The sequence below is a fragment of the Lathyrus oleraceus genome, chromosome 6 (assembly GCF_024323335.1).
Source record: "Lathyrus oleraceus cultivar Zhongwan6 chromosome 6, CAAS_Psat_ZW6_1.0, whole genome shotgun sequence".
NCBI classification, from domain to species: Eukaryota; Viridiplantae; Streptophyta; class Magnoliopsida; order Fabales; family Fabaceae; genus Lathyrus; species Lathyrus oleraceus.
Window position 1 is genome coordinate 363,715,251 of NC_066584.1, and position 16,115 is coordinate 363,731,365.

The 16,115-nt window shown below is 35.8% G+C and overlaps 1 protein-coding gene across 1 annotated transcript; it reads right to left on the reverse strand.

Moving 5' to 3' along the window:
* Positions 1–6,087: 6,087 nt before the first annotated feature.
* On the reverse strand, positions 6,088–9,659 carry LOC127091192 (uncharacterized). Its single transcript, XM_051029754.1, has 2 exons — positions 8,903–9,659; positions 6,088–6,524 (listed from the first exon to the last, which is right to left on the reverse strand). The coding sequence occupies exons 1-2, from the start codon at positions 9,549–9,551 to the stop codon at positions 6,412–6,414; spliced, it is 762 nt and encodes a 253-aa protein (XP_050885711.1). The 5' UTR covers positions 9,552–9,659; the 3' UTR covers positions 6,088–6,411.
* Positions 9,660–16,115: the final 6,456 nt, after the last annotated feature.

A 16,115-nucleotide genomic window follows, 5' to 3' on the forward strand; every position in this document is an offset into this window, starting at 1 on the left:
AGAGGGGCTTCAATCGGTTGTAGAAAATGGAATAGATACTCAGAAGGCACCATACAAGGAAGCTAAGAAGAAAGGTCAGAAGGCTCTATTTTACATTCACCAATGCGTTGAAGCGAAGGTGTTTGATAAAATAGCTCATGCTGCAACTTCGAAAGAAGCATGGGATATGCTATAAAAATACTATGGTGAAGATGCCAAGGTCAATAAGGTGTGCTTCAAATCTTTGAGAAAGCAGCATGAGATGCTGCATATGAAAGAGGGTGAATCAATATCTGATTTCTTCACAAGGATTCAAGATTTAACCAACCAAATGAAGAGTTATAGAGAGACTCTGACATAGTAAATGAAGGTCTATAAGGTACTTTAAAGTCTCACTCTTCAATATGATGTGATAGTATGAACAATTGAGGAAACCAAAGATCTAGAGACGATAAAGATGACGGATCTGCAAGGATCTCTAGAAGCCAAAGAACTGAGACTGAATCAAAGAGAGACATATTAAGATTCTGAACAGGACTTGTTTGCTCAATTAAGAAATGAAGGTTCTAATGATACGAAGAGAAGGTGGAAGCAAGGAAAAGGAAAACACCAAAGGGAAGGCATACCAGCTAGTAAAGAGAAGAAGAAGTTTGAAGAAAGATTTGAATCCTCTAAAGGAGAAGGATGATCTAGCAATTTTCAGAACAAGAAAAATTTCCAAGTAAAGAGAAATATTCAATGCTTCAATTTTGAGAACTAAGGTTACTTTGCTTCAGATTGTTGGATTGGAAATGGAAAGAAAAAGACCGGTGCAAGGAAGATAACATGGTGCAAGATGATTCGGATTTAGACCTTATGATACCGATGATAACTACCTCTGAAGGGGCTCCAACCTCTGATGTGTGGTACTTAGACCCTGGTTGTTCTAACCACGCGACTGGACACAAGTAAGTGGTTGACTGACTTCAACTTAAACAAGAAGACAAGTGTGAAGCTGGAAGATAGTAGAAGCTTAATGGCAGAAGACATGGACAAGATTGTCATATAAAGAAAGAAAGGCAAAACATCATTGATAAAAGATGTGTTATTTGTCCCTGGTATGCAATGTAATCTGTTGAGTGTTGGTCAACTAGTAGAGAAAGGATTCTCAGTAATCATGGAAGGAGGCTCACTAAAGCTATATGACAAAAGGAAGAGAATGGTGTTCTTAAAACAACTTTGACCATAAATAGAATCTGGAAGGCTAGTTTGAAGGCCTCAAAATCACATTGGCTTTGGCACAAAAGGTATGCACATCTGAATTTTAGAAGTCTAGGCAAGATGAATACTATGAATTTAGTAAAAGGATTGCCTAAGATATTGACACCTGATAAAGCATGTGACATATGCATGCTTAGGAAGTAAAGTAGGTTAACTTTTGTGAAGCAACTGTCTATAAGAGTGAAACATGTACTGAATATAGTTTCATCTGACATTTGTGGCTCTTTTAAAACTCTTTCTTATGAAGGAAGCAAGTACTTCATCTTATTTGTAGATGAATTCAATAGAATGTTGTGGGTGTACCTAATAAATACCAAAGGATAAGTTTTAAACATATTCAAAAGGTTTAAGGTTATGGCTGAAAAACAAAATGGAAGACTAATTAAGATACTCAGGACAGATGAAGGAGGGGAATACAATTCCCATGAATTCAAGCAATTTTGCCATGAAAATGGAATCTTGCATGAAGTAACCCCACCCACACACCTAAACATAATGGTATGGTTGAAAGAACTAATAAAAGCTTGGTCGAAATTGTTATGAGCAAGTTGAAAGAAAAGTCATTGCCTCATAAATTCTGGGGTGAAGTAGTGTCTACTGCTGCTTATGTTCTAAATAGATGTCCTACCAAGAATTTAAAGAATCAGGTTCCAGGAGAATGTTGATCAGGAATCAATCCTTGCATCGCTCATCTCAAAGTATTTGGATCCTTATGCTATGGACATGTGTCAGATGAAAGAAGGACTAAACTTGAAGATAAAAATGAGCCTATGATTTTAGTTGGTTACCATCCAACTGGAGCATATAGGTTATATAATACATCACTGAGAAATTGGTGGTTAGTAGAGATGTAATCATCAGAGAAGTAGAATCCTGGGATTTGAACCAAGGTGGAGAAAGAACAAGAGTGGTTCCAATGCAGTTTGATTATGACGAAGTGAATTTAGACTTAACTGAGACTCTAGTTGATGCGGTGAATTCTACTCAAAGGGAAAGACCAACCAGAAACAGACAGATACCTGCAAGGATGAATGATTATGAAATTGTGTATGACAATACAGTGGATGAGGAAGGTGAAATAATACACTTAACAATGTTAGCAGGTGCAGAATCACTGGATTATCATGATGTAATGCAAGACAAAGTGTGTAAAGATGCAATGAAGGAGGAACTCAATTCAATTGAAAAATGTGGCACGTGGAAACTGACCAACTACCAAAAAGAAAGAAGGCAATTGATGTGAAGTGGATTTTCAAGGTAAAGCCGAGTCTAGAAGGAACAATAGCGAAACACAAAGCTAGACTTGTGGCAAGGGGTTTCCTTCATAGACAAGGTATGGATTACTCTGAGGTATTTGCACCAGTAGCAAAACATGATACTATAAGACTTAAAGTGGCATTAGGTTGTAGTAGAAGTTGGACTTTGTCACACATGTATGTAAAATATACCTTCCTAAATGGTCCTATTGATGAAGAGGTATATGTGTCTCAACCTTCAGGCTTTGAAGTAAAGGGAAAAGAGAATATAGTGTATACACTATAAAAGGATTTGTGTAATTTGAAACAGACATCAAGAGCCTGGAATAGGAGAATTGATGTTTTCTTCATCGGTCATGGTTTTAAAAGATGTTAAGTTTAGTATGGTGTGTATATAAAATACAAGTAAGGTGAAATATTATTGTCGGTGTGTTTATATGTGGATGACCTCTTGATAACTGGAGAACCTCAACTGGAAATTGAAGACCTAAAGAGTACAATGAAGTCGGTATTTGAAATGTCAGATCTGGGTAACTTGTCCTACTTCCTTGGTATGGAGTTTCTATATAAATAAGGTGGAATAATCTTGCATCAAACAAAGTATACTACTGACTTGCTGAAAAGATTCAACATGTATAATTACAATATTGTTGTGACTCTTGTTGAATCAGGTCAGAAGCTGGAAGAAGATAATTATGAAGAAAGGGTAAATGCCACCCTGTACAAGCAGATGACAATATCCTTGAGGTGCATATGTAATAGTCGACCAGATATCAACTTTGTTGTAGGAGTATTGAGCAGATTCATGCATGATCCAAAGAAGTCTCATCTAATGGTTGGGAAAAGAGTACTAAGACACATCAAGGAAACCTTGAGGCATGGTGTATTCTTCTCATATGGAAAAAAGAAAAGCAAAGAATATGTGATAGGATTTTATTATTTAAACTGGTGTGGGGACATACTAGATATGAGGAGTACCACAGGTTTTGTCTTCAAGTTTCAAGGAGCTCTAATCTCTTGGATCTATAAAGAGGCAACCTATTGTGGCTCTGTCTAGCTGTGACACCGAATATATTGCTAGTTATTTAGCTGCTTGTCAAGCTACTTGAATTGAATTTGTATTGACTGAACTTGGTGTAAACACTCAAGTACCAATCAAGCTCATTGTTGACAACAAATTTGCAATAAACTTAGCAAAGAATCTTGTAATCCAATCATATTGAAACAAGGTTTCATTACATAAGGGAGCAAGTTAACAAAGGAAGGTTGGAAATGAGATATTGTCCTACCAAGGACCAGATTATTGATATCTTGACTAAGGGTGTAAAAGGAGAATAAGTCTCTAAGCTGAAGATAGACATGTGAATGATGGCATTTAATTCAGAAGTTGAAATGACTTACGGATCACTAGCCTCTGAAGCTTTTATGGATTTTATCACCATCCTCTGAAGGTGTCAGAGGCTGGAACGTCCTAGCCTCTGAAGCGACAACCTCTAAAGGAGTCAGAGGATGGAGCAGCATGGCCTCTGAAGCTTTGTTAGCTTCTGAACCATCATCTTCTGAAGGAGTCATAGGTGGAAACTAGTTCTGAACATCTAGCCTCTGAAGAGTGCCTGGAGTCTGAAGCAACTTTTGAAGAGTGACTAGAGTCTGAAGTCGCAGACTCTGAAGTATCAGCTTCTGATGTGTATCACTTGGTGAAAATTTGAATTAAGGGAGCATGTTGTGTATTAATTCAAACTTAGTTAGTTAGTTACTACATGTGTATAAATACTAACTACTTATGTAATTTTGAATAATCCCTTCCATAATAACAATCATATTTTTTCATTCATCGCTCTCTCTCTCTTTTCTTCCCTTCCACTCCAATACTCTCTTTATCTTTCTCTCAAATAACTTTCGCATACGTAAGGTGTGATAACACCAACATATAGTATCACGAGACTGGTTCATATTCAATAGTGATTGTAGCTATGGTCGGAATAGGCGGCAACAACTTCTCTGTAAATCTTCCAGTTCTTGATGGCAAGAATTGTGAAAGATGGTGCATTCATATGTGAGTCATCTTCAATGTTAAATATGTGTTTGAGTATGTAACAAAGGGGCTTCAACCGGTTACAAAAAATGCAACAGATACTCAGAAGGCAGCATACAAGAAAGCCAAGAAGAAAGATCAGAAGGCTCTATTTTACATCACCAATGCGTTTAAGCGAATGTGTTTGATAAAATAACTCATGTTATAACTTCGAAAGAAGCATGAGATATGCTAGAAAAATACTATGGTGGAGATGCCAAGGTCAAGAAGGTGTACTTCCAATCTTTGAGAAAGCAGTATGAGATGCTACATATGAAAAAGTGTGAATCGATATTTGATTTCTTCTATGGTTTATATTAAAAATAAACGGTCACACATGTTTTTTTCTCAAGCAAACTTTTTAAAGAAATTACATTTTCCCTCTCCCACCATCGTGAAAAGTCACAATTTTCCCTAGCGTTCAAAGATGTATATTTGGACTCACATTTTTAAGTCATTTTTCAGATCAAGCTGAAGAGGCACCCTATTATGTCAAAATTTAATTCGGAGATGCATCTCCATATAAGTAAAAGGTATGTCCAAAGATGCATCTTCATAACACCATTTATTCAAAAATTAGTGAATAGTCTGACGTGTTATTGATATGGGTAGAGCGGCCATAGAGGCGACTCTTTGAGGATTAACAGACCCCAATTAGCTCTCGTGAAAAGCATAGTTACCGAGTTACGGAGTGTCATGTGATACAGGCAGAGGAGGAGAAAGCAATAAATTAAACATCCTCAATAATTTATATTTAGATTTATTAATTTTTGTATTTTCGAACAAATGTTAGGTATGGTCATGACTTTTTAAATTAATGTATAACTTTTTACATTCATTTAACTTTAATATAAACTTAATTTGGCTTTGATTTCACTTTAATTTTCCTATAATATAACTTGGACATCAAAAAAATTATAATGTTAGGACAATAGTACTGCCACAAATGATTCAAAGAGTTTTCAGATATACATATCCATACATATCCTATCTTGCCATTAACACGCTCCTAAAACCTTTAAAGAACTTCATAGGAGGCTTCCAAACCATATTATACTCAAAATGATAAATCTCAAAAAAGCGAAGCATGGTGTAATGGTGAATGCATCTAAAGATGCTCCTCCAAACACATGAAAGATATTTGAGTTTTCAAAGGTATGTGATGCACACCTAATGGTGTAGTTAGCATTTTCTATTTTTAACGGGTTAAGAATATCAATGAACATAAGGTAGCATAAAAGAGAATAAAACATATTTAAAAAAACCAAAAACAAATGTTAAACTTAAATAACTAAGGATGTTAACTTTGCCAATTTTTAATAATGGTTGGACTAGAGTGAACTCATCCTTTGAATACGTGTTATTTACGGTTTGATTTTTTTTTGGGTGTTTAAAACATTGATTCTACTGAAAAAATGCCCAGGTCAAGAGTTAATATTTGGAGTCCAGATAGAGTTTTAAATTACAATTTTTTATGTCCAAGCAAGAAACAGCTAAAAACCAACGACGCACGTGCCATAATCCAAACTTGAGTATCATATAGTTTTGTTTGCTAGCAACATCAAAGGTAATACTTAGATTTTTGGTTTCAAATCTTTTTCTTTGAATTTTTAATGACTGAGATTAAAAGTGTTACACATGTACCAAATCCCAAACAACTGGATCAGATGGTTAAGAACTTGAATGATCCCAAACCAAATATCACATGGCATCTAAAATACAAAGGATATATATTGGTTTGGCAAATGGGTCAGGACGAAGATGACATAGTTCATTCATATGCACAAAAAGAAGCCAATCCCAGTCTCCTTTTGAAGGGAAGGGTAAAATTGTGTGCAATCATCACCTTAACGCATCAATCATTCTACAATCATTCTTTCTACGGCGGCATCTATGATGAGATTTTTGATCTAGCAAGGTGTTTTCCCCAACCATCTCCATTTTTGAATCTGTACCTGGTATAATGAAGGTTCGAGTTAGTCTCTGAAAAATGCCAACTACAGTACTAGACTTTATATGCAACAAATGTCAATTACAGGATTAGACTTGGAATATATTATTGTACAGACAAGACAACAAAACTATAGACGCTTTCAGCTCATCCACTTTTGCGGATCTCTTAGGGTTTGTTAGGACAGACATTCACAGCAAAGGATAGCAGCAGTTTTATCAGGGAAACATAAAGCTTCTAATACTAATGACAGCAATTCATATCAAGTAAAGTATTATTCTTAGGTTTTCATGGCATGCCATAGATCAATACAAAAAGAACAATGAAATGTTTTCTCACCAGATGGAGTCAGATACATAGGTCACATGGGCCCATGATTCCCTATCATGTATAAGATCAAAGATAGACATTCACCTATTTCAACCAGAAAAGGAAAAAGAAACAAAGACATTCACCTCAAAATCTCAATGGTTTGTTCCCCATACATGTCAAAGCTGCCTAAGATGAGATTCTACTATATTTATACAATGGAACGGAAGCTACCCTATTTTCATTCTTCCACCTAATTACTATTATGTTCCTAATCCTATATTATCTTATGTGACCATTTGGTTAACTAGATAGAATATATTTCAAAAAACAGACTACAAAGAAGACTTAAGAAATCTGCAAAGAGTTTTTCTAGGCACACTCTCCAACCATCTGGCTGAGCATTTAGGAAGTAAGAATCAACATCATTCAAACTTAAAGAAAAACCGGGGCCTTTTCTAAAGGGGACTGAACTGATCAGCCAAAATATTTTCCAGATGTTTACTCTCAGACACTACACAGTTGAAGAAGGAAGATTTGTTTTCCCAACAAGTTGTAACTTTAAAGTTTAAAACAGAAACGTAATTCAACAAGTTGGTCCATAGGTTAAATAATCCTTTTATCCACCAATCAGAAGTTTCACCAAACTCTAAAGCACAAGGCATGATGGAATTCAAGCATTCCCCTCCCAACAGCAGATATTATTAAGCCAAAGTTTGCTTTGGAGATAAGTAATCAGCAAATTTGAAGAGTAAAGTATCCTAAAAAAGAGATGTTTGGTGTATAACAGTAATGAAAAAAATTATGGTAGCTAAGGTAGTCTTTTCCATGTTCCCGTCCCATGTTCTCCGATGTGACTGTGAGACAAAGGTAATCTTTTCCATGTTACTGTCCCATGTTCTCTGACATCAGCCTCTAGTTTCTTCTCTTTGAGCTTAAATAATAGTAAATATCAGTCCCACAAATATTGATTTCGGAGTTATTAATCCCAGATAACGGAGCTGAGCGGCGATAACTTTTTGGACTAATTATATGAATAATCTACCTATATATTTAATGTAGATTAAATAACTTTTTGGACTAATTATATAAATAATCTACATATATTAATCTCAGAATCAATATATTTTAAAAGAAAGGAAAAAAATGATATGAAAGAAAAAACAACCTGAAAATGAATAGAAAAACAGTGAATACAGAAGAACAGGATAGAGAACAAAATAGAAAAGCAGAAAACAGAAGTAGAGAAGAAGAATAGAAGAAGCTTGAAGCAGTTGAGGCGGATGAGAAGTTAAGGCAAGAACAGCAGCGAGCAAAAAACGCAAGAAGCAGCGAACAAAAGAACAAAAGAACCGCGATGGAGAAAGGTGAAAACGCGAATCAGAGAGGAGAAAACACAAACGACTATAATATATTTTCCAACTTAAAAATTTTTTAAGGGTAAAAAGGTTTTTTTTGCACTCTAAAAAAGCCCTAAAAGCATAAAACCACTCCAGGCCACTATGCGCCACTCTGGGAGAGAATCCCGGACAGCGCCTGGAGCGGCCGCTATTAATAACTGTGATTGTTGTTGTTGTTCCAGAAACTCAGCTTAAGCTTAAAAGGAAGTTGCATTACAGCAAAAGGAAAATTAGTTGGATTTCACACAAGTTGTTGATTTCACACACAACAACTCATAGTTGGATTGACTTCTTTGAACTTGACTACTATAAACACTTGTGAGACAGTTTGAGAGAGAGAACTCATAGAAACAAGTTACGACATGACAATAAATCGTTTTCAACTTATTTTCATTTCATAATAGCTTATAAAAACAACTTATAACTCATGAAAGCAGTTGGTAAGAGTTGTTTATACTCAAGCAAGTATATGGTAAGAGTTGTTTATACTCAAGCAAGTATATGGTAAGAGTTGTTTATCCAAACATGACACAAATGTTAAATCATCGACCCAGTAAACCCTAGTAGACAAAGATGTGCTGAAAAGAAATCAAGATAAGCAAAAAAGATTAAATTTTTGGAGCAATCAAGAGCAAAAAGAAACAAAATTTGATGAGAAAAGTAGAAAATTGACCTCCTCCGAGTTGGTTTCCCCAAAACAAGACTCTGTGATCATCCTCTTCTTCATCAAACTCATCCCCATACCCAAATTCAGCATCTCCGCGATAACCCGGTTCACTCCCATACCCAGATTCATTCCCATTCGCATCAGAACAGCCATTGACCCCAAACCCAACACCCACATTCTCCTTCTCCTTCTCCCCACTCCCACAATCCCTCGAATTTTTAGCTTCACTCACATCAGAAGACCAATTCGCATCCCCATTACCAAAAAGCTCCCCACTCGAATCCGTCCCCATAGCCACCGGAAAATCAGAGCAAGTTCCATAAGCAGCAGAAGCCCCAACGGAACAGCATCGCCTGGTAGCACTCCGATCGCTACTACGGCCGGAAACAGATCTGGAGCCACGACGGCGTCTCTTGCGCGCGACGAGACGGTAACTGCCGGTTCTGTTAACTGGTCTGTCTTCATCGGCGAGGGTTAGTTTGGAGAGGTCGAGGGAAAAAGAAGTGGTGGTTCGGTCGGAGAGACAAGGTCGTTTGTTGTTGTTGTGGGGGGTGTCTAAGGGTGGGGTTTTTTGGTGAAGATGGAAGGGTTTCCAGTTACGGAGGTGTAACACGCATGAGTCAATGGAGGGTTTGTGAGACATGGATTGAGTCATGAGATTCTAGAATGATCGATTTGGGTTGAGAGAGATTTTGGGTTTCACGAGATTCTTTGTAGAAAGTTAGATTAGGTCCCACAAGTAGCTAGTTGCTTGATATATAAGCAAACAAACTAGTCAAGGATTACGGCTGTGTTTTGTCATGCCAAATGTTTGGTAACACGTCAATTTTTTTTATTTTTTATTTTTTTTAGAAGACCTAATAATCGACTAAATAATATATATGTTTCGGTTTTTTTTTTTCTGAATTAGGGTTGTCGTTTTAAATTTTTTTTTTCTGGTTTAGGATTGTCATTTTTTAGTACCTTTAAACGATTCAATTATTTAATTTGATTTATGGATTCTTTTTAGTCGAATTTTTTTCTATAAAAGAGGTTTTAGGAAGAAATTTTTTCTATATTAAAGTGAAACCTTTCTTTCTAATTTTCTATTTTCTCCTCTTCTATAAGTTTGTATTTTCACTAAAACTGTCTTAATGTCTTGAGAGTGAAAACTTTTGTTTTGGGTTGGCCACACACACAAAAGTCAAGACCCAAGCCAATGTCAATCAATTCCAAATGATCCAATGTATAAAAGTCATCACTCGCGAAATTTAAGGTACACTATTTTGATATCCACTTTTATTGCACTCATCTTGAATCTTGAACTGACTTGTGTGTTAGAGTGTTATGCTTACCGGTTCACACCATTGTCATACCCCAAAAATTGTCCTATTTTTTTCCTTCATTTTTTACCTGGCTTATGGCTTTATTCATCTGCATGCATTTAAGAAACATTCATATCATTCATCATGCATATGTATGTTTCATTCATTTCATCTGCATACATTATATATTTCATAATTTCATCTTCATTTGCCAAAATTAAGTCAAAGACTCTTTAATGATGATGTTTTGCTTAAATAAGGAAGTACTTTGAATTTGGAAAATGAAAAGTAAAGAAGTGGTTGACTTTACAAGGTCAACATTGTTGACCAGACGTGTGACTGTTATCCTAGACATTCCTAAACCTATTCACCCCTCATTTTTAAGTCATTACATCGTACCATGTGCGTGGCATATCATGATTTACAAAAAGATAGAATTCCTACTTGCATCCAAAGCATAATTTTGAATTGCTTTGTGTATTTGAATCAATATGTTTAATTTAAAGCATCAAGCACGCATTTTGTATTTTTACATAACCTGTATTGCAAGTCATTCAACCTAACTTGCATTTTTGATTTTTCGATACATTTTCATTTATCAAGTGATTCACTAAGTCACTTTTCACTTCATGGATAAATTCCCTAAGCATTCATTGGAATTCATTTTCATACAATTGTCTTTACATCACTACATGTCATTACGAGCATATTATATAGTTTCCATACATAAAAGAATAAAAATAATCCAATTTTTAAGAATTGGTGACCGCTCTCACACTTGTAAGTATAAAGAACACAACGATGTATTCTGGTTCCCCTTGCAATGCGAGGGTACTCAAATCCCCTTACGCAGTAGGTTATTTTACTATCTTGTTTGAACTTTGTACAAGCAACCCTAGCCTCTATACACAAGATCCTAAACACATTAATAAGGATAATCCCCTTATGATATACACCAAGTGACTTAAGAGAACAATCCTTCCTTAATCACTCTCTTGCTTCCAACAATTCTGGACAACAAGGATTCAAACATAATTCTAAATTTTACAAGAGTTTATGAAGTAAAGAATAATATATCAATCACTTTGATTGATTTTCTCTTTTAAGCAAACAATCCTCTTTATGAAACACAAGTGCTCAAGTATGTATATAGATGAAACTATATGAAAATATACTGAAAATTGTGTGCAAGAGTTTCACCCAAAAAAATTATGTGCAAGAACACTTGAGAGATTTGAAAAATAAAGAGACAAAGTGTTTTAATTGTTTGTAAAAGATGTGAGTTTGAAAATATAAAATATAATGTTTTTATAGTGCGTTAACACCTTTCTAAAAGGGTATAATTATACGAATGAATGCCATGAAAAATTACACCTTTAAACATTTTGTTTGCTGCAAAAAAAATGAATGAAACATTGCCACTACTTCAGTGATAACCGGTTACACCTGAAGCGATGCTAAAAAAATTGAAAAATAAGTCAGTATAACCGGTTACATGAAAAAGTGGTAACCAATACCACATCAAAATTTACCATAGGATGTAACGCAGTAGGTATGTAAGCGATTACATAAGAATATGGTAATCGGTTACCTTAGCTGAAAGTTGAAAAATTAACTTAAGAAAATAGTATGGAGTCATTTTGTGATGCATGAAAAATATTTAATGACTTATGGAATGAATGAAATGTATGACTTGAGCACTTGACAATATCATAGTGAAGTTAAGAGCTTATACCTTAATATCTCATGATCAATCCAACTATGCAATCCAAGACTTGATCTTTATCAAATGAAAGTTGACTTGAACTTCTTTGTTAGTCTTGAACCATTGCTTTTTGTTACACACATTTGCTTGTAGGTTTATCTTCATTAAAACAATTCTTTGAGAAGTGTTTATCTTCATATTCTCCCTTTTTTTGATGATGACAACATTTTGAAAAATGAACGCAATTTGCTTTCTCGAATAATGCATCTCCCCCTTGATCCATGTTTGAGAGAATTGGAAACTAAATACTTGCTGCAAATTGGATGAGATATATACATACAACAATATAGAATCTTCTACCCATTTTTCATTACCAAAAAGGATGGGAAAAGACTAAACAAATTTACACATATAATAAGATATCAACTAATAAAACCTTATAGCATTACCACAAAGTCACATCTGCAATCACATTAATTGAATAACAAACTAGAAGAAGACTTAAATTCAACATAGTATGAAACCATAAGAATTTAAAACTAAACCGTAAATAACATTTTTTCCATAAAAACTTAAAGAAACATAAACAAGCATATGATTAAAACAAAGACAACTTAGTCATTTTCATCCATTCCCATTTCTTCCACTGCATTCTCTTCCATTGGTTGACAGTTCTTGAAAGCATTTATCTCTAAGAGAAGATCCCTAAATTCGTTCACCATGAAGGTTTCCACGGAGAAAAGTTTGTTATAGATAGATCCATTTGTGTATCAACCTACGGGTGCAGGTGGAGGAACGAGTGCTTGTTGAGGAACGGGTGCGGTATTATCGTCTAAGTACTTAAAAATTCCATCAAATTCTTGAAATATATTTGTGTTTTTCAAGGCAGCCACAACATTAATCTCACACTCCTTTTTCATCTTCTATTAAGGCTCTCTTTTTAGATCAACTTCATAAAAAATCATAATTTTTGTGATCAACCTTGCATAAGGTAGACCAACACTCAATCGTTGTTGATGTTGCATATGGAACAAAATGGTATATGCCCAATTTATACAAATCCCTTTCTTAATAGAATATAACAAATGCATCTCAGTGTCTCCAATTTGAGAATGGTTGGAGTGTTTAGGCACAAAAATATAAGCAATGATAAAATGTAACATTCTATCACTAAATGTTAAATTACTCGCAGAAAAGATAAATCGAGAAGAAGATGGATTTTGCTTACTCAGTATTTCTTCCTGGGTCATTCTCGAAATGCTAATGTAGTTGTCCATCTCGTTATACTCAGAACATTCCAGAACATAGCCATGCAGAATTTTTTGTCCTTCAAATGGAACATTCAGACAATTTTCAAGATCCTCTAGGGACAACACAATCTCATTGTTCTTAGCTCTAGATGTTAGAACATAGTCAGAAGCAATAGAGAAGTTAGCAAAAAATTATTTAACCAAGTCTGAATATAGAGATCCATTATCAGAAATTAAATCCGCCACACCCTGAAAATTTAGAGATTCATGGAAATCAAGGTTGTGGGAGGGAAAGGATGTTAGGTTACCAAACTTGTGTGGCATGAGTGATTTATTCCTTATGTTGAATGTTAGCCTTCTGGATTTCAGAGTGGGTTCATCAAATTGTTGAGCAGAGCTTATTTCATCAACTCTGAGTTTGCCTCTATTTTTTTAGGAGGTGATATTAAATAAGCTTTGGAGAAGGAGAAGTTTAGGGTTGAAAAGAGGAAATTTCGAAATTGCAGCCTGAAGAGTAATGTACAACTCGATACAGTTGCAGCCTGAATGTTCATGACTAACAAACATGTATTCAACATCTTCATCGTCTCGTACCTTAAGAGGGAAATACTTGCATTGACCATTCTCAAAAAATATTAGATTTTGATATGTGATCTTTGACACAATACCCGATCCTATAAAGGATTGTATTCTTTTTTTCAAATGCAAGAAGGTTGCATTTCTCTTGATCGTGATTCTAATGGTATCAGTGTTTCGAAAATAAAAACCATGTAGCTCAGACTCGAATGTTTCACCGTTGTAGTGAACGTTGACATTGTATAATGATGAAGATGACATTGTGCAGATGAAAACTATTTTCTTACTGCAGATGAATGTGAGTGAAGTGTCTTGGATGTTGATAGTAAGACACTTAAATAGATGAGTGAAGTGTCTCACATGCTAGCTAGTTCGGAGTGACGTGTCAGACATGCAAGATAGTTTGAGATGACGTGTCGGACATGCAAGCTAGTCTGAGATGATGTGTCAGACATGCAAGATAGTCTGAGATGATGTGTTAACCATGCAAGTTATGAAGAAGTGACTTGTTCAACATGCAGGAGACAAGACAGCCACGTGTCAGACATGCAGACACACACTCCAAATGGATTGACGCCTCCACTTATTCATTGTACATGGTCGCCAATTCAAGTGGAGACACCATGCATTCAGACCTCGAAACCAAGCATTCAGACCTAGGTCTTGCATGCATGTCCCTATGGAGGCGCCAATTTGAATGGCGGCCCCTCTTAAAGGTTGTACATGGTCGCCAATTCATGTGGAGACACCATGCAAGCACAACTTTCATGCTCCCATCCATTTGCCTATAAATACATCCACTCCATCAACACTTCTTCGACACCATCACTCTCACTACTTCCTCTACAACACTTCTTTTACAATTTCATCTTCAACAACATCTACTAGTTTCATCTACACCAACCCCCCAACAAAATGTCTTTACTCACAATGGGCGAAGCACATAGAGGAACGGTTGCAAACATCGCAACATATGTAAGTTTTTTCTTTTGTTAACTTTTTATCTTTCATCTTCACCAACCCCATTTTATTTTGACATACCAACTTAATCAAGTGTTTTATTCTTTCTTTTATAGGATGTATCAAGGTTTCGAACTCGGGTCCACGAATATGTCCATATGGACCCGATGATTCAACCTTATGTTGAACTCGCCGGTTTTGGTTATATTAGCAAGATTTTGTCTTGGTCTATAGATAACAAATTCATTCTAGCCTTATGCGAAAGATGGAGACCAGAGACACGCATATTTTGGTTCCCAACCGGTGAGTGTACCGTGACATTAGAAGACGTCTACATGCTTTTAGGACTACCAATTGAAGGCAAGGCTGTTAATGGTAAGACCAACTATGCAAATTCAATTTGCATGGAGCTCTTAGACACTGATTTGTTAGATGATAATGCTAGAGGTCAAGGTATACTACTCTCACGCCTAAAGTCATATTATAATAGTTTATACTTAGATGAGCATTCTATCGAAGATGCTCGAATAATAAAAACTAGGTGTTACATTATGTTGTTAATAGGATCCTTTTTATTTCCCGAAGGTAGTGGTTCTAGCATGCATATTATGTACTTACCTCTACTTAGACATGTAGATAGAATAGGAAGTTACAATTGGGGATCTGCTTGTCTAGCCTATCTCTATAGCTCGTTGTGCAAAAACTCCCACAAAGACACATGTACATTTTCGGGATGTGCTGTTTTGCTACAAGCATGGGGTTGGTCAAGACTACCGTCTCTAGCACCGGTCAATAACAACCCTTTCACTTTTTCATATGCACAAAAGTAAGTTGTTTAAATTGCTATATCTTTACTTACTTCCTTAAAGTTTATTACCTCAAACTATTTTTTTTAACTTTTTGGTATAGATGGTCGGCACGTGGTATGAGTTACAACAGATGTCCGAGACACTGTATTACTCAGTATCGCAACCTGTTGGATCACCTTCGACCGACAGACGTAAGCAAAATAACTTAATTATTTCGTTATATTTTGTTAACTTTTTCTACATTCATTATAATCTTATCTTCTTTAACATTTCAGTTCATTTGGCGTCCATACCTTAATTTGGATCATGACCATGAGATCAACGCTGAAGACGCAGCCGTATGGACAGCATGCACACCGATAATACGGTTCACAACTGTGGAGATACACAACACCGATCGTGTGAACCTGCAGTTCGGTATGGTCCAGAATATCCCAGATCCCCCAGCTAGCCTAGGAGAATGGCATCTGCGTAAAGTTAACGACCAATGGAACTTCAACCCATGAAAAAACTTCGCAAGATCGGAGTGTCGCAAGTGGAAGCATCGTTATGACCATGTCTTAACTGACGCAGTCATGCCAACTGAGGTAAAACCAAGTCGTACTTATATGACTT